This window comes from Ailuropoda melanoleuca, chromosome 10, assembly GCF_002007445.2.
Source record: "Ailuropoda melanoleuca isolate Jingjing chromosome 10, ASM200744v2, whole genome shotgun sequence".
Lineage (NCBI taxonomy): Eukaryota > Metazoa > Chordata > Mammalia > Carnivora > Ursidae > Ailuropoda > Ailuropoda melanoleuca.
Window position 1 is genome coordinate 21129232 of NC_048227.1, and position 18695 is coordinate 21147926.

The 18695-nt window shown below is 44.2% G+C and overlaps 1 protein-coding gene across 1 annotated transcript in view; it reads left to right on the plus strand.

The window, feature by feature from the left end:
* USP31 (ubiquitin specific peptidase 31) overlaps positions 1–18695 on the plus strand; it is a 59818-nt gene that overhangs the window by 31660 nt on the left and 9463 nt on the right. The window contains exons 7-15 of the mRNA XM_034670260.1: positions 781–958; positions 3370–3481; positions 4093–4187; positions 5202–5279; positions 6064–6193; positions 10645–10764; positions 13076–13301; positions 15727–15885; positions 17613–17765. Coding sequence (XP_034526151.1) covers positions 781–958; positions 3370–3481; positions 4093–4187; positions 5202–5279; positions 6064–6193; positions 10645–10764; positions 13076–13301; positions 15727–15885; positions 17613–17765 — 1251 coding nt within the window. The remainder of the gene's footprint in view (positions 1–780; positions 959–3369; positions 3482–4092; positions 4188–5201; positions 5280–6063; positions 6194–10644; positions 10765–13075; positions 13302–15726; positions 15886–17612; positions 17766–18695) is intronic.

The following is an 18695-nucleotide window of genomic DNA, read 5'->3' on the forward strand; positions in this document are numbered from 1 at the left end:
TTAGAATATTGAAGATCATTCCACATTAGTCCTAATTTTTTTTTTTTCAATTTATTTGGTTGCTGGTTGCATCGTCTTACCTTAAATTTGTCTTGGTGGATCATCTCTGCAAACTTGCTGTTTTAAAACTGTATCCAATATTCACTCAAGTGAAGAGGTTGGGTTTTTTTTTTTTTTAAGATTTTTTAATTTTTAGAGCATGCGTGAGTCGGGGGAGGAGCAGAGGGAGAGGGGGAGAGAGAGAGAATCCTCAAGCAGACTCCCCACCAAGTATGGAGCCCAATGTGGGGCTTGATCCAAGGACCCCAAGATCATGACCTGAGCTGAAATCAAGAGTCAGATGCTCAACTGACTGAACCACCCAGGTGACCTCAAGTGAAGGGTTTTAGATTTCAATTTTCAAGTTACATAAAACTAGTTTAAAGGAAATGATGGATGCTTAAGTTATTTAATGGTGGGGTGCCTGGGTGGCTCAGTTGATTAAGCCTCTGGCTTCTTCATTTCAGCTCAGGTCTTGATCTCAGGGTCATGAGTTCAGGCCCCACTTAGGCTCCATGCTGGATATGGAGCCTACTTAAGAAAAAAAAAAAAAAAGAAAAAAATTATTTTAATGGCTAGGGAAGTTATCTCAAAGTAGATCATTTGGGGTTATTTTTTAAAATTGTTCAAATTACGTAATGCAACTTCTTAATTTCTCTGTTGGGTGAATTTCTTTGTAATAAGTGAATGAAAAGAATTTTGAATTGATAGAATAAGTTGTTTTTATTTTTTTTTTCCCAGGAATCCACTTAAACAGCAATCTAAACCACTTGAAATTTGCCTTGGATCATCGACTGTCTTCTCCTATGCAAGCAGCAGCAAAGCAAGGGAAAATAGACTTGCCCCCAACAAGAGCAGAAAATGACAAGATTGTTCTATTAGTGTGTAACCGAGCGTGCACTGGGCAGCAAGGGAAAAGGTAAAATCCGGCCTACTAATAAGTGCTGAAACTTTAAAAGTCCAATATTTTCAAGCATTTTGAAAAGTGGGGATGAAAAACCCTTACTTTTATTAATTTTGTATTCTGATATGTGTGTATGTGTATAAGTTGACCTGGTTTGAGGGGTTGGGAGGGGGAGAATATAAAATTAGGATGATAGAATCTGAATTAGAAAGGCTCTTCAGGCTCCTCTAGTTGTTAAAGCCTCGGTTCATGTGTTTATTTTTAGCTCAGGTTCCTCATGGGGCCTGTAAGGCCTATATCCAGTTACTTAACAGCTTTTTTTTTTTTTTTTTTTTTTTTAATTCTTAACATATCTACTTGGATGGTACATGCACCTCAGTCTTATGTTCCAAACTGAAGTGATTCTCTTTCTCTGTGAATCTGGCCCTCCAGTATTTCCTGTCTCAGCAAATGGCAGCACTATTCATTCAGCTGCTTAAGTCAGAAATTCGGGAGTTGCATATCTCTCTCAAATCTGTTTCCTCCTAAGAATTTGTGGGAGTTTTAGACTATCTTTTAAAGCAGCTCTCTCACAGTAGTAATGTAACCTAAGAAATAACGAAATATGGATATGTATCAGGGACAACGGACTCTGTTTTTACTGTTTTTGAGGGTAGCATTTTATTAGCCTTTTAATATGTTGATTTGAAATAACTTCCTTATTTAATGATGGTTAAATAACAGAAGTATGAAATATGTTGATTTGTATATTTATGATATTCGTTAACAAATACGTTAGTGTTTACAGTGTGTTGGGCACTGTTGCAACACTGGGGATAGAGCAGTGAACAAGACAGACTGTGTTCTCGTGGACCTTACATCCCAGTAAGGTCAGACCAACTGTAAACAAGTAAACACATGTCCCTTCAGACAGTCCTTACCACTTTGAAGATATTAAAGATAGGAGTGCACTGGTGGGGGGCGGCCAGACCACGCTAGAGAGGGGGACAGGAGGGTCCACCTGAGGAAGCAGCATGGAACTGAGGAGACAATGTGAGTGATGTGAGCTTCTGGGGAGAAGGCTCCGTGGGGAGGGAACATGAGTACAAACACCCTGGGACTAAGGGGAGCTTGGCATGTTTAAGGGACAGAAAGGCAGCTCAGCTCGATAAAGAACTTGTGGAGTCCCTTTTGTGATGCTGTTCTCTTACAAGTGAAGGCATGACCATGCGAAAAATAGGAGTGGCTGATTTACATGTGCGTGTAATTTCGTTCACATCACGGTGCTGTTTGTTGGAATACTGCTGTGTATAGACTATTGGAGTGGCTTTCTTGATCTGAGTGCCTCTGCTTCAGCCTGAGTTAGGGTTTATCCCTTGGCTCCTTTGTTCCTTCATTAAGCATGTGTGGATTTCTGGGCGTTGGCTGTTTGGATTACTGTGGTAAATCACAGTTCCTGCTGTCAGATAACTCAGTCTACTGATGGAGACGGGAAGATAGACGGTATTGGTAGCGCGGTGGAGTTAGTGCTGTGGCTCAGATAGCACAGGGAACAAATCAATAGGGTGCTTCCTGGAGAAGAATCCCTCCGTTGGGTCTTGATGTGAGTGAGTAGGAGGTGGCCTATAGGAAGGATGGGAGGGGTGTTCTGAGCAGAGGGAGGTGGCCGCACAGATAGTGAGTAGGACATGTGTAGGGCACAAAGTAGGTCTGAGTGGCCGGACTTGGGTGAGAGTGCAACTGGGCCAGGGGTCCTTCGCCCTGGCTGCATATCAGAACCACCTGGGGGTTCTTCAGCAAATCTCCGTGCTCGGATCACATGCACGTGCAGAGTGATGACAGCAGAATCTTGGGGGCTGCACTTGGGCATCACTGTGTTTTAAAGCTCCCTCGCTGATATTAGTGTACAGCCAAAGCTGAGAACCGGGGTCCTGCCTCTGATTCTCTTAACTCCTGGGAGCTCAGCACGGGCTGGGGCCACATGGCTTTTGTAGGGTGGGAGTTAACTTTCAGGGTTACTTGCTTGCCCGTGCCTTCCTTGTCAGACAAGCAGGCTACAGCCACCTGCCTGCTAGACCTTCCAGCCATGTCTGTTCCTCCAGCACACAGCCCCTTCCTTATATGTGGATCCATGCTGATTGCCAGATCATGTCCACTCCCGTCCTCTTTCCTCACCACATTTATTGATCCTGTCCTTTTGCTACGTAGTATCCCCTAGAAGCCATTTTGGCACGTGAACTGTTAAATTTCCTTTAGAAATCTAAGCTTCTCTGCTGACCTTTTCATCCACTTATGGAGTAACTATTAAATTTCCTGTTTGTTTTATTTTGAGAACTGTCCTAAACCCAATAATGTAGTCGGTCCATTTTAAGAGACCATGAATAAAGAATTACAGTATTAAAGGGGTTGCCATACTTTTAAGTGATTGCAGTATTTATGTGTATTAGATTTGGACTGCCTTTTGTGCTGCACTTAGAGAAGACAATAGCGTGGGACCTTCTGCAGAAGGAAATCTTGGAGAAGATGAAGTATTTCTTGAGGCCCACGGTTTGCATCCAGGTGGGTAAGCATTTCGACACTACAGCATAGCCTGTGTATGTACCCAAGTGAAGAAACAGTCACTGTGGGAAATTCGAATTTCAGACCTCTGCACTTAGGGAAGACCAGGCGCTGAGCTGGGATGGTGAGGAGCCCTGGTGGAAAGCTGTTTGGTAAAATCAGCTTTGTTCAGATTTTCAAGACTAAGGATTTACCCCTCATTTTCTGGCCACTGCAAGAATTCCTTGAACTGCTAGGTATTTCTTTATAATATGTATTTATCTAATAAAGATTAGCACAGTCAGCTTTGAGAGACTTTGTAGAACAGCTATCTGTGTATTTTCAAAATTAGGATTACGGTATGAAGGTGTCCCTGGAGGACTTACATTAAGTTAAGGTTCAGCCTAAAGCAGCATATTACTTGTCCTGCATAACGTATTTGGTATGTAAATTGCATTTAGGTAAATCATCTTTAAAGTGTGTAAGAGTGGCTCAACACCCTAACAGAGTATCAGAGAGCAGGATTTTGCAAAAGCGTCTGCTGTCCCTCTCATTTGTTTTGGAAATGCCACTGTGACACACATGCCCTTGAAGAGAAATTCAGCCACATTTTCCTTTACTGTTTGATGCAGGTGTGTCCATTCAGTTTGCGTGTTGTCAGTGTTGTGGGGATAACATACTTGCTGCCCCAGGAGGAGAAGCCGCTATGCCACCCAACAGTAGAAAGGTAAAAATTGATCAATCAGTCACCTTCTAGAATTTTATTTTTGCTCCTGTGTAATTTCTAGTGATGTCTTGTATAGTTTCTACCTAAGTGTGGTTGGCTCTTTAGGCTCATTTAGAAATTAAGTTTACTTATTTTACTTTTCATTTGTATTTGAGTATGATATACATGATTTTTTGTGAAATCAGGAAAGCTTGGAGTATTCCTGTCAGGAAAGCAAATTAATGTATGTCCCAGGACTACAGATAAATTTACACTTCAATATTCAATCAGGATGGAAGTTTTCCAAAGTAGAATTCTTATCATGCTACTTTCCTCCTGGAAATCTTAAATGGAAACCTGTAGCCTAAAAGATAAAAGCCCAACTTCCACGGTGTACGAAGCTCTACACAGCTTGAACCCCGCTTGCTTCCTGCTTGTCAGGCCCCGTTCTTTTCCTCCCCCGATCTTGGACCTTCAACAGTATCAGAGCATGAAGATTGTTGGAAGGTGTGGCATGGCTTCAGGTGTGCCTTTACATGTATGGTGTTCTGTATTGATCATTCCGTTCCTTTGAGCCTTCTTTCTGTCCCTCCTCTCCCTCAGTAGACTTAGTCACTTCACTCTGCTCCCTCTGTGCTTGGTTTGTGGGGGAGAAGGAGAGATGCTGGAGCAGACTTTGTTTCCAGGGAAACTATTATCTGGTCTCTTTGGGTTGGTGAGAAATGAGACAAAAAGTTGGAAAGGTCATAATATCTAAAAGTGATTGTGGACAGCCTTATGACATGAGACTGATTTCTTCCAATCTCTTTATTTCTATACTGGACATTTTAATTTAAGGATTTTTCAGTCCAGTTGTAACCTAGTTATTCTAGATACGAGGTCATAATGGTCTCACTAGAAACTTTTTCTGATGAGGAACAATGATGAAGATTTTCAGTAATCACATTATGATATTTAATTTCAAATAGGACATAATCACATAAGTAAAATCATTTCTTGAGAACATAATATGTGACTTCTATCTCCATGCTGTAGGGCGTTGAAGTCTTGTGGACCAGGTGGCACTGCTCATGTGAAGTTAGTGGTAGAATGGGACAAGGAAACAAAAGATTTGTGAGTATTTTTTTTACTTAGTGCTTATAGAATCATTGTTTCAATGATCATTTTAATAGCATCCCTTTGGTCTTTCAGATTAGCTGAAACAAATCTCTCTTTAAGTATCCAAGTGGGTTGCTAATCCTTTATTTAACCAGTTATTTCTTTCCTGTACATTCTGTTGTCTGGATCTCAAAAACCCCAGAATATTTGTTTACTGCTGATCAGACAAAGCTATTTATTCATTACTGTACAGGGCCAGTTACATTCTTTTTTTTTTTTTTTTTAAAGATTGATTTATTTATTAGACAGAGACAGCCCGCGAGAGAGGGAACACAAGGGGGAGTGGGAGAGGAAGAAGCAGGCTCCTAGTGGAGAAGCCTGACGTGGGGCTTGATCCCGGAACGCCGGGATCACGCCCTGAGCCGAAGGCAGACGCCCAACGACTGCGCCACCCAGGCGCCCCTTTGATTTTTATTATAGGCCCATTAACTCTAGTAAATTATGCCAAATGCATGCCCTTAGATACAAAGGACAAGAATATATGAATTAATAGTTTATGGCCAATCCCATGAAAACCAACTCCCAAGTGATTTCTTGAAAATAACTTTATAGATACAGAACTTTTTAAGAATATTTTGGAGCATAGAAAAGTTGGGTGACCAGTTGGATAACCTGTTTGCTTTCATTACACATTGGTTCTTTTTGGTTATAAATTTATAGTCACGTTGTGAAGCTGCAATTTTTGGGTCAGTTTTGTAAGACACTCTTTGGTAAATACCTGCCCCTTCCCTCATTGCAGCTTGTTTGTAAATACTGAAGATGAATATATTCCTGATGCAGAAAGCGTCCGTCTGCAGAGGGAGCGTCATCATCAGCCTCAGACTTGCACTTTATCCCAGTGTTTCCAGCTCTACACCAAAGAGGAGCGGGTAAGGAAAGGCCTGGCAGCACTTCTTGGGTGGTGAGGGTGGCAGGGAGGGTGGCGGGGCAGGATGACATCAGAGAAGCAGATGGTGCCCCAGAAAAGTCCCCAGACATTCTGCACTCATAATAGGCATCTACATGCTTTCCCTTTTAGGACTTTAACAATGAGTAGTTTATATTACTAGAAAACTTTGATTGAAATGTTCTAGAAGTGAACCTTTGTAGTTAATATTTTCCCTTTTTAACATTAATACATTGTTTTGGTTTCAATTTAGAGATTTTATTTATTTATTTATTTAGTTTTAAGACTTTATTTGAGAGAGAGCGAGATTGCGCATGAGAGAGCGAGCACAAGTGGATGAGGGGCAGAGGGAGAGGGAGAAGCAGACTCTCCACTGAGCAGGGAGCCCGACTTAGGGCTCGATCCCAGGACCCTGGGATCATGACCTGAGCCAAAAGCAGATACTTAAACGACTGAGCCCCCCAGGTGCCCCATGATTTAGAGATTTTAAATCATTTGTTCCAGTAACCAGAATAGTGATTCTTAACTTTTTGGTACTAAGAACAGAGGTGTCAGAACCTATTTAAATTTCAACTTAAATTAATAAAAATGAAGTAAAATTAAAAATTCAGTTCCTTAGCTACATTAGTCATATTTGGAGTGCTCAATGCAGGTATACACAGAAAGTTCTGTCAGAGAGCATGCTTTGGGCCACTCAACACAGTGCTTTGCAGATAGTGAGGGCTCCGTAAATATTTGAATGGAAGAGTAGACAGACACATGGATAAATAAGTATCTGTGGATGGGGCCAAGGCCTGTGTGATTTTTTAAAACTCTCCAGATTTATGCACCTTGAGCACCCTTGGCTAGAGCACTTGGAGTTCATCTAATTTTGAGTTGATGTTTAGGATCATAATTTTGACTGCTAATTGTTACTGCTCACTCTTGTATGTAGTGAACCCGGCAATTTCAGGGTTAGAGGGGACTTTAAAACCCCTTTTTTCTAATGGTTGATATCTTCTACCTAATTGCAAATAGATGATTGTCCAGCCATTATTTGAATACCTTAGTTATGAGGCATTTGTCTCATCTCAAGAGACACACCGTTTCCCCTCTGGATATCTCTGATGGTCACTGAGGCTGCCTTGAAATATGCCCCAGGTTACTACAGCCAAAAGGCGTTCTCTCTCCTGAATTCGTTAAAGATATTTGAGGACAAGTCTTAATTTTCTTCCACTTGTCTAACCTTTAAATACTTGAAAATACTTTCAATATTCTCGCAGAGTCTTTTTCCCCCAAGCTGTTCATAGCTAGTTCCTTTAATAATAGCTTTTCATAAGACCTTTTTTTTCCCCCCCAGTTTGGGGCCTGTTAGTTGGCTTTTTTTTTTTAAATTTTTTAAAAAAGATTTTATTTATTTATTTCAGAGAGAGAGAGAACACAGGGAGGAGAGGGAGAGGGAGAAGCAGACACCCTGCTGAGCAGGGAACCCAATGTGGAGCTCCATCCCAGGACCCCGGGATCATGACCTGAGCCGAAGGCAGACGCTTAACTGACTGAGCCACCCAGGTGCCCCAGTTAGTTGGCTTTAAAATGGGTTAATGGCAGACTCGCTTTGAAACTTGGTCCTATTTGGGATTTTTTGGTTATCATGTTTTTTTGTTTTTTGTTTTAAATTTGGGAGATGTTTGAATGGCACAAAGCTTAAAACTGAGCAGATCTACTAGATGACAACATTGGTATTCCACAAAACATCTCACTGATCTAGAAGGATGAGTTCAAGATGGCAAGGTACATTTTAGTAGGGATTCATTCATTCAGTAAGTGTTTATTAAGTACATACTATGTGCTAGGCGCTACGCATGGTATTAGGGATATAATAGGGACCAAGCCAGGTGGTGTTTCTGCCTTTGGGCTGTTTATAGTCTAGTGGGGATAAATAAATAAGTCAAGGAAGCAACTTGATGTGGTTGAGAAACAGGGACGAGGCCAGTGTGGCTGGAACACGGGTGAGGAAGAGAGTTGTGAGAGTCTGTCCTGGTCGTAAAATAACCCTAGCATCTATAAGCAGTGCCTGGCACACAGAAAGCAGTCAGTAAGTACAAACTAGAATGAATGAATAAATGAGTATTACTTGGGGAGTTCAGTCATTGGATCCAAAAATAACAGTACAGGTACAGAGGAAGAGACAGGGAGATTTAGCAGCAGACTGTGAGACAACTTTGGGTTCAGTTGTCTGTAAGCTCAGTATTGACCTACAGTGTCACTTGCCAGCCACCGTTAGCTGCCTTAAGGGTACTTTAAAACAGTGTCCAGAATTCAGATGATGACAGCACTGCTCTTTTCATTACCTCAAATGTTCACGGTTAAAAGAGACTGACAGACCGAGGCACAAGAGAGCGGCTAGGGGATGGTGCATCTGGAAACCATGACGCACTGAATATCTTTTGACAGAGGAGGCCTTAAGTGGGGATCTGATAGTTATTTTTAGGTGCTTAGAGGACTGTCTGTGGATGAGGGATTGGACTTAATTCTATCTAAAAAGCAGAACTTAAAGATTGGAAATTAAAAGGAGAATGAATTTGTCTTAATATGAGGAAGAACTCTCTGACAGACCATCTGAAAATGAATTAGCCGCCTGCTGAGATAGCCGTGCTTTATTGGCTATGCAGAGTTAGCCAGTCCATCGATGCTTCGAGTATGGTGTGCAGGTCTAGGAGCTCTTTGTAGCAGTTTACAGTTAAGATAAGTACAGAAATCAGAGACGTTTTAGAAAATGTCATAGCTGTTAGACATTGTCAGGACATTCTTACTGCATCTTGTACAGTATTTGTATTGGAAATTAACAAAACAAACAACAACTTGCCCCTTTACCACAAGCCCTGGGACCCATATGGAGACTATTAATATGTCACACGGAGGTGCAGACTTACCAGGTGACCACGTAGGTCCCTGCCAATCTAAGTGTCTGAGCTACTTCCATCCACCCAAACTTCTATTTCTCCCCATGTTCCCTACAATCATGATTGGGTCTCCCTGTCATGAAAAAAAAAAAAAATCTCCTCAGTTCTGTTTCCCTGTCCAGTGACAGTGCCTTACTTTCTCCTCCCGTTTCTGCTTCATTCCCCATTAGTGGTTTCAGCTCTCTCCCTCCCTCTGACTTGCACTTCTGACATTACCCTCTGAAACGCTCAGTGGCGCATAGTTTGCTCAGCTCTGTGGCCTTTGCTCCATCTCCGTCTGACCTCTCCAGGATCTTGCCATTCTCTGTCCTTGGTGTGTATAAAAGAGAATGCTTCTGTTTGCCTGTTTTTCTGACTGCACATCCTCAGGCTTGGGTGGCTTCTCAGCTTTGGTATTTCCCTTAAAAAGAGGCATTTCCCAAGATTCTGTACTCCTGTCTGTCCCATCTCAGTGGGCATTGTCATCCATACTATGGTTTCTGTACCCTATCATGTTCATGGTCCCTGATCTGATGCATCTTCTGAACTCCAGGGGGATTTAAATCTTTTGCCAGACATGCCTCATGGGCACCTTTAACTGAATATGTCCCCATTCTGAAACCCTTGCCTGCAGAGATGGCATATGTGGACTTGAAGCCTCAGACTGATGTTCAGAAAGATCTTGTTGATAGCAGGAAGGGGAGTGGATGGTTTAGAGTGGTTCAGTGCTTGGGAGAGAGATCATTTAGGAGACTCACAGAAGTCCAGGTAAGAGCATGGGTGAGGACTTTGAATTAAGGCCGTGTTAGTGGGAATGGAGTAGAGGAGACAGGTGTGAGATGTGTCAGAGACAATTATTTGGATAGATGTGGTGCTGGAGGAAGAGGGAAGGGTTTGAAGGTTTGGGATACGCCCCCCTCCTGCCCTTGCCGCCGGTGCTGCTTTTGGTGGGTGGTAGTGGTAGTTGTTGAGGTAAGACTTGGAGGAGGAGGAAGTATATTGATGAAAAGGCAGTGGGTTGAGTTTGGGAGTTTGTGGAATTTGAGGTTCTTCTGTGTAATATTTACCTGTTCAGTCGTCCCTTTTTTTTTTTTTAGATTTTTAAATTTCTTTATTCAACAGAGATAGAGACAGTCAGCGAGAGAGGGAACACAAGCAGGGGGAGTGGGAGAGGAAGAAGCAGGCCCATAGAGGAAGAGCCCGATGTGGGGCTCGATCCCGTAACGCCGGGATCACGCCCTGAGCTGAAGGCAGACGCCCAACCGCTGTGCCACCCAGGCGCCCCCAGTCGTCCCTTTTTGAGAGAGAATTTATTCAGCAAATCTTTGGGGGCCAACTCTGACCAGATGTCTCTTGTGATTGTGTTTTTCCATTGACTCCCCATCATATTGGTTTCCAGAGAGATTCTGAGTCCTACCATGCCCTGACCAAGAAGTGAGTGTCGTGGTCTCCTGTAGAAAGTCTTGCCTTAAGTGGCGCTTAACAGAAGTCATTTCGTGCTCCTTGTTTTCAGCTCGCCCCAGATGACGCCTGGCGTTGCCCGCACTGTAAGCAGCTGCAGCAGGGGAGCATTACATTAAGCCTCTGGACTCTGCCTGATGTGCTTATTATACATCTAAAGAGATTTCGACAGGTAGGTAAATCCTCTGTAATAGTGAGAAAAGCTGTGAGCACGTTTCTTACACCCCTTCCAGTGGGCTGCGTGGGGATTCTTTGGGTGCACCGTTTTATCAAGTGTTCCCGTCCATGTTGTTACAGACACATCTGGCCCAATGTTTGGGGTCATGTTTTGTTCTTACCCAAAGCAAAATTTGAGCATCCTGTGACCCTTTAAATTCTAAACATTTTAGTTCATACTGCAGATATTTTACTTTGTTTTTGAGGACTTACTTTAGATTTGTAAATGTCGTGTTTTAACTTTTGGTAAGTGTACTTTGGGATTTAAAAAAAAAAAAGAGCTCCTTTCGGGGGTGGGTAGAATTCTCTTTGTACGTAAAGTAATAACGGGTGTCATCCTGCTCCCGAGAAGCTGTCATGTAGTTGGGAAGATGAGTCATAAATACATACAGAGAAAAGCTGCTTTGAGCTGTATTACTCTGAGTCAGTTTTTCCAGAAAGGCTGTCTATTCCCTGAGGTTAGGTTTGTCCTGGGCAGGCCCCATTGGAGGAGAGGTAAAGAGGTAAATCTTTAAGGGGTGTCTGAGGCCTGGCTTAAGGTTTATATCTGGAAGATTAGGAGGAGGTATCTCCCAGGTGAGGTGGGAGCAGGGCTTCGCACACACGGTGGCCAAGGGAGCGATGTGTGCAAAGCCCAGAGTGTGGATAGCATGTGCCAGAGACTGAAAGCAGGCCAGTCTGGCTGGAGCTCCAGAGGGTAGGGGAAACTGTGAGTTGAGGTGGAAGGGCTGCGCAGGGGCCGGTTGGCCAAGCAGACCCTTGTGGGCAGAGTGGGAGTCTGATAAAGGGTTAAGCAGAGAAGCAACATGACCAAATTTGTGATTTGAAGAGACCATCCTGGCTGCTATGTGGAGAATGTGAGGCTGCACGAACGAAGCTGGGGAGATCTGAAGGGAGCCATGGCAACCATCCAGGGGAGGGATGCTGATCGCTTGTGTGGAGCATTGGCAGTGGAGATAAGACCGGAATAGAATCAAAGGATGTTGAGGACTTGCTGGTGAAGTGGTGTCTGGGGTGACACCCACAGGATCCCTAGGGCTGGGCGTTCACTCAATGGTTTGGGGTCTGGCTCCCGTAATAGTAAAGAATGTCCCAACTGCATGTTTCCATTGGGATCTGCAGGTAGACAGCTGGTGAGGTTCAGGGCCCAGCCTTCTCTGGCCCCTTCCGCACATGCACAGTAACTTCCTTCACTTTCTGTTTCTTTAGAAGGTATGTCCTCACCTTTCCCACACCACAGACTCAAAACTGCAGCGTCGCTTTTGTCTTCTTTCTTGTCCCTCCCCTATAGCCAGTCACCTCTTCAGCTTGGTTGTGCCTCTGCATGGCCTCCTGAGTGTGTCCCCTTCTCCCCATTCTTGCTGTCAGCCTGGCACTTCGGACCTGTGAGACTTCCCAGCTGGTTGCAGTCACATTGTCTTCTACTTGATTCCTTAGCCTAAGCTGCTTCTCCCTTCGTGTCACGTCCTGTGCACTGCTTCCACAGCTCTGATGACGTTCCCTCCTCCCTCAAGCCTCAGTGCTTGACTGCAGAACAAGGTCCAGATTCTTTAGTCTGACCTTCCTGACCGTCCAGGGCTCATCCTGCCTTTCTCTTACGAACATTTTCCTTCTCTTAATAGATCCATGGCTCCTTGGGGTGGGCGTTAGCCATGCCTGGTTAATTTCTTAAAGCTCCCACAGACACAGGAAACATTCAGAAAACAGCCATTGAGCTGATGGTTGGATTTCAGAGGATTTCCCAGTGACCTTAAAGGAAAATACGTATTACCCAAGATTATCAACTAAATGAATATATTAAGTCAGTGTTACACGTTACCGTGCTTGTTGGAGGAGATGTGGGGGGAAAGGGCAACTGCTGATCCAGCGGCTATTCTGTGCTGGCACTGCGCATCGTCTCTCACATACACGATCACTCCATCCCTGCTCATGCTTCTGTGACAGAGGTATCAGGATGAATTGCCCAGTAATGGCATTTTGTAAGTCAAAGACCTAAAACCCCTCTATGAGATAAGGCAACGGAGACTCAGAGGCTCATCAGCTCCTATATGTAGGTCATTGCTTGCTCTACTTTAAGTGGTATTGCAACCTGTTCCTCCAGATAGTTAAGACTGTGAGTGAGTTTCCCTATTTTGTATGTGTCTTGGGAAACATCAGACAGTTAACTTAAACCACTCTAGCTGATAGGGTCTGCATTCCACACAAAACTGATCTACCATCTACTTGCATGAAAATATCATCAGAACTTGTTTTTCTTCTTGCAACAGGAAGGAGACAGGCGTGTGAAACTTCAGAACATGGTCAAGTTCCCCTTGACTGGCCTGGACATGACACCTCATGTGGTTAAGAGAAGTCAGAGCAGCTGGAGTTTGCCATCCCATTGGTCTCCGTGGAGACGGCCCTATGGACTTGGGAGGGACCCCGAGGACTACGTCTATGACCTGTATGCTGTGTGCAATCATCATGGCACCATGCAAGGGGGGCACTACACAGGTCTGCAGTGCGAGAGGCCGGGTGTCTATGCTGACCCTTCCTTCAGACAGGTTTTGCTTGTGACAGGGTTACTTTTGCTTTAGAACCTCCCTTTCTCTTCTAGTGGACAGTGTGCCAACTTCGAGGGCAATTTTCATCCTCTGGATCTCTGTCCAAGAGCAAATAAATGAAAATTCTTCCTTCTGTTCCGGAGTTTCATCCTATCATGTTCCTCTTTATATAGAATGGGCTTTGGAAAATGCTGAAAACCCGCAGGTACTTGGGAGGCCCCATAGTTTAGAGACAGGAACATTGGGCTAGAAGCTAGACACCTCCTCCACACTCTGTGACCTATAGCAGGTGACCTTACATGAACTTGGTGACTACACCAGTGAGCTAGGACCTGCCTCTTGGGGTTGTTGTTGTTATGTTATATATATGTTGTTACCTAGGAAGAGCTTAGGTACTTTCTGTATTATTTCCCCTTTGTGATGCCTAGGCCATACCACTGCTTTTCTGATTGATGTATAAAAGTGCAGGGTTTTAGTTTATAGAACATTTTAAATGCCTTAGTATTGTTGAGTTAAAGAAAACATGTTTTTTTTTATTTGAAATTTTATTTTGCACTTGTTCTAGTTATAATCACATGGTACATGTACGGCTAACTTGTGTATGAATTCTAGATCAAACTTCCATGATGAAGAACCTGCCTTTTTTCTTTTTTAAAATTTCCAATTTTTCATGAACCAACCTTTGTAAAAAATACAGTACAAATATCATGGTAGTGTCAGATTGCTATTTAAATGCTTATCTCAGTTTGGGTGCTTATCTTGTTATGGACCGGGACCAGTTTGTGAACCACAATTTGAGTAACACTTGCCTAGAAAACACTTGTGCTGGGAAGAAAAGCAAGTAGAGTTATTTGGTAGATACACTGTGAGACCGTTAGTGACTTGCCGTGATGCCTTAGTTGCCTTGCTGTGACTGGGAACAAACCACCCTGAAGAGAAACAGATTGACGCTAGTGCTGGGCTGCTCTGTCACTTGTCTTGGGTGAGTCCCACTCCAGAAGGGCAGCCATCTCTCCAGTTGGGTCATTTCTGTATCAGCCCTGACTCGACACCACTGGCTAGTTGCTGTTTTACCAGTTCCATGTGCTGCCTCTCCCTCCACTTCTCTCCCCTTCTGGTCCTAGGAGTCCATAGCTATCCATGACTTCCCTCCCCACAGTCAAAGATCCTTATTTTGCTCTTCTTTTCAGGGACCTGTCCTGTGTAGCCCCTCCTTGCCTGGGTCCCTTTCATTTCTTAAGGTTCCATGCTTACAAATGTGGTTGTTGCCTGTTGAGGGAGTCACTCTTGGCAGCTCTCAGGACTCTGTGCCCTGCCCCTGGAGTGTTCAGCGAAATATTCTAGCACTCATTTATTCTCACTCCAATAAATGGGTGTTTTTAGAAAGTGTGATAAGAACGTACCCCTCTGGATCAAGCTTATCACACCCCCTGTTATATCCTTATAAGATCACACGGCTTCATGAACACTTAAGATCTTGTCTGCTTTTGTTGGTATCTGAATGGTATTTATTTGTATCTCAGGCTTAGAGTTGGAACTGGAAAGAAACACGCATTTATGAGCTCAAATGTTCTTAGTTTGCCAGCGGACTTCCACTGGGGCCTTGCTTGTGGTACCCCTGAGGGAAGCAGGGTGGGGTAGTTTTAAGTGCAAGCTCAGGGACTAGATACACCTGAAATGAGCTGGACCCTGCGCTTCACCAGCTGCTTGACCTTGGGCAATCTGGTTAATCTTTTTGAGCCTCTGTAAAATGGGAATAATAGTGGAACAAATCTCATAGGAGTAGCTGAGAAGTTTGGCACATAATAAGCGCTAAACAAATATTAACTGCCGCTAGTATTAGTATCATTATTTCTAGTTCTGTTTTCTATCTCTAAGAAATACTAAAGTGGGACAACATGCTTATATCAGGGTTTCCCAGCCTCAGCACTCTTGACAGTTTGGCTGATAATTCTTGCAGTGGGGACTGTCCTGAGCATTGTATAATGTTGAGCAGCATCCCCGGTCACCCATTCAATGCCAGTAGCACCCTACCCCCTAAGTGTGACAGTCAAAAATGTCTCCATTCATTGCCACATGTCCCTAGGTGAGCAAAATTGTCCCAGGTTGAGACCCACTGGTTTAAATAAATAAGTACATTGTGTTTTCTAAGATTAAATAGAATTTTGTCCATTTAGAATAACTTAGAATTTCCTGAAACATTTTTCCTGAGCGTGCTAGGCAGTTTGGATTTTTTACCACTGTGTTTGTGACTACATGCAGCCTTAAAAAGCTCTTGAATTAATGATACGAGCCAAAGCACAGGTGTCTGTGGGCAGAGTGGACTGGCTGGTGCTCCCCTCCCCCGGTACTGATGACAGGGTCTTTTTTGGCAGCATACTGTAAGAACTCTGTGGATGGCCTCTGGTACTGCTTCGATGACAGTGATGTGCAGCAGCTGTCAGAAGATGAGGTCTGCACACAGACGGCGTACATCCTTTTCTACCAGAGGCGGACAGCTATTCCGTCGTGGTCGGCCAACAGCTCAGTGGCAGGTAAGGCCAACTTATTCTTTGGCAGTTTTTTCTAGAACAGAAGATTGTAATTAATGGTTCAGAGAACTTCTCCACAAGGTCTCATGACTCTGTGGGGTTGATCAGATAAATCCTCACATTTGGTTTTTTTTTTTTTTTTTAAAGATTTTATTTATTTATTCAACAGAGATAGAGACAGCCAGTGAGAGAGAACACAAGCAGGGGGAGTGGGAGAGGAAGAAGCAGGCTCATAGCAGAGGAGCCTGATGTGGGGCCTCGATCCCATAACGCCGGGATCACGCCCTGAGCCGAAGGCAGACGCTCAACCGCTGTGCCACCCAGGCGCCCCCTCACATTTGTTTTTAATCTGGAAACCAAAATGATTGTGGTCAAGGAAATAGGGGTGGAATGCGTGAACCCTCAGAGTTCATATGGAAGCAGGTAGAACCTGTCTCAAAGTGAGCTTGTCATGTTTGCTTGTGGAATGAATGAATGAAAGAAAGAAAGAAAGAAAGAGAAAAAAGAAAGAAAAAGAAAAAGTAAAAGTAGTATGGCATGCTACTCTAAAAGCGGGAATGAGACTTGGCTTTGCCATGTTTTGGTTTGATCATTGTCTTGGAACACATCCCATCCAAGCCACATATTTAATCATCTGTAATGTGGGAGTACTAATAATACCTGCCTGATGGGGTCACTGTGTGCATCAGATTAGGTAAATGTACCTTAGAGCCTTTTAGAAAAGGTGAAGGCCATTAGAAATAGTTCTTTTTCCCTGTGAGGCCGGCCTGTTCCATTAGAAGGGTTGAACGCTATAGTCATATTCGATGGGCTGGGTTTAGCTGGATGGGATCTAGTCTGGATGCAGCCACAGATAGTCCAAACAAGGCGATGCATGCTTCTTAATGCAGAGGTTAAGAGACTGGCTGAGGACAGGGACATGGTAACATGGGATCACATTAGAGAGTATTAACCCCAGATCCCCTTGTAGCTTGTGAGGGGTAGGTTCGAAGCTGCTGAAAGGAGGCACGGCTGAAGCAGAGTGAGCCCCTGCTGGAGTCAAGCCCCACTCAGTACACCAGCCTCTCTGTAACCACTCACTCCGTTAAGTGAGTGGGAACGCCAGTACTCTAGTGCTTTCCCCTGGTGCTTTCCCGAGCCTGAGATATGCTTGGAAATTACACCCTCTTGAGGTCTGTTTGAGACATGTTCAAGAGCAGTTTCTATTGCTGTGGAATATATTTCAGGGCATCCCTGGAATGGACAGTACAGATTGACATACACCCTGGGTGTGTGCATGTGTGTGTGTTTGTATATTAACATTGTGAAAATGACGTAACGACTCCATAAAACAGTGAGGCTAACAAGATAACGGAGCATGCCACTTTTGTTTGCTCTGTGTCAGAATTTTTTCTGTGTGTGCTTAGAGCAATCCTGGCAGTAGGTGCTTAATAAATATTTGTAGAAGAGTATGAACGCTTCTCTTGCCAGGACTTAAGACCTGCACTTTGCATTACGAAGTGTCTGTGCCTATACTTGCATTTCATTACTATAAACATGTACGAGAGTCTGCCCTCCTTCTTCTAATCTTAACAGGATATTCAGGCAGGCGCAGATCTGCTTGGGGTCTGGGAGTTACCACTGACGTCGGCCACCTCCCAGCTCTGGCAGCAGCACTCTCGTGAGGGTGTGAGCCAAGCCACCGGCCTGGGATCCTGGCCTGCCCTCAGTGCCCACTTCCTTTACTGCAGGCTCTACGAGTTCTTCACTGTGTGAACACTGGGTGAGCCGGCTCCCGGGGAGCAAGCAAGCCAGCGTGACCTCCGCAGCTTCCTCCAGACGCACCTCCCTGGCCTCATTGTCCGAGTCGGTGGAGATGGCCGGGGAGAGGAGTGAAGACGATGGTGGGTATGGGTTTTGTAACACATTTCCACAATGGTGTCTCACAGACACAGCACAGGGTCCCTCATGCTAAGCCCCAGGAAGACTGGGAGAAGGTAAAAGGGCTGGGGGTAGCCCTGTGTGTAGCTGTGGGTTATAATCATAAGTGCCATTTTCTATAAACCAGGTCATTCACTTTTCCTCTGTGACCTCTAGGATGATTTTCTCCTCCTGTTTCATTATTTTCCACTTCTAAGGTCTAGCGTGGAGGCTGGAACTTTAACTCTGTACAATAATGGATACATTTCTTTCAAAGTGCTTTTCAAAGTCCCCAAAATAAACTGTAAGGGGACTCCGCAAGGTGGTGATTTGCCCAGGACCTCCTGGCAAGGAGGAGTCGCTGTGCTAGCTCCAGTGGGGGCTTCCCGACTCTTGGCTTCTCCCTTTTCCACCGCGGTTTCCTTTAGAGGAATTTGTGGCATGTTCTTTTAATACAGAAGCATCTAGAACAAAAACTCTTGCCTCTCCATAAAGGCGGTTTTTAAGAATTCTGAAGGTGGTCACAATACAGAAATTTGGGGAAATATTGATACAAATAGTATTCTTTTTTTTTTTTTTTTAACCTTCACTTACTGCTTGAGTGATGGCAGCAGAACCCTCAGTTCTGACAGGAACCCCAGGTGGTATGGGAAGGATCAGGCAGCCCGGGCACTGAGGCTGGGAGGAGGTGAGAGTGAGCTCAGCTTCTCTAATGAGGACAGTGACTCATATCCCAGCAAGTCTCCTTCTGTGGCCCAGCATGTTGGTCGCTGTAATCTGTGTAATCTGCGTCTGGTGATGGGTAATTGTGAGAGCGTGAACTGGAGGGAAACAGCAGGAGTCTGGAAGGGGGCCGCCTGGCTGGGGAGGTCTGCGTCATTGTAGCTCCAGCCCCGCTCCCTCTTCTGGCTTGT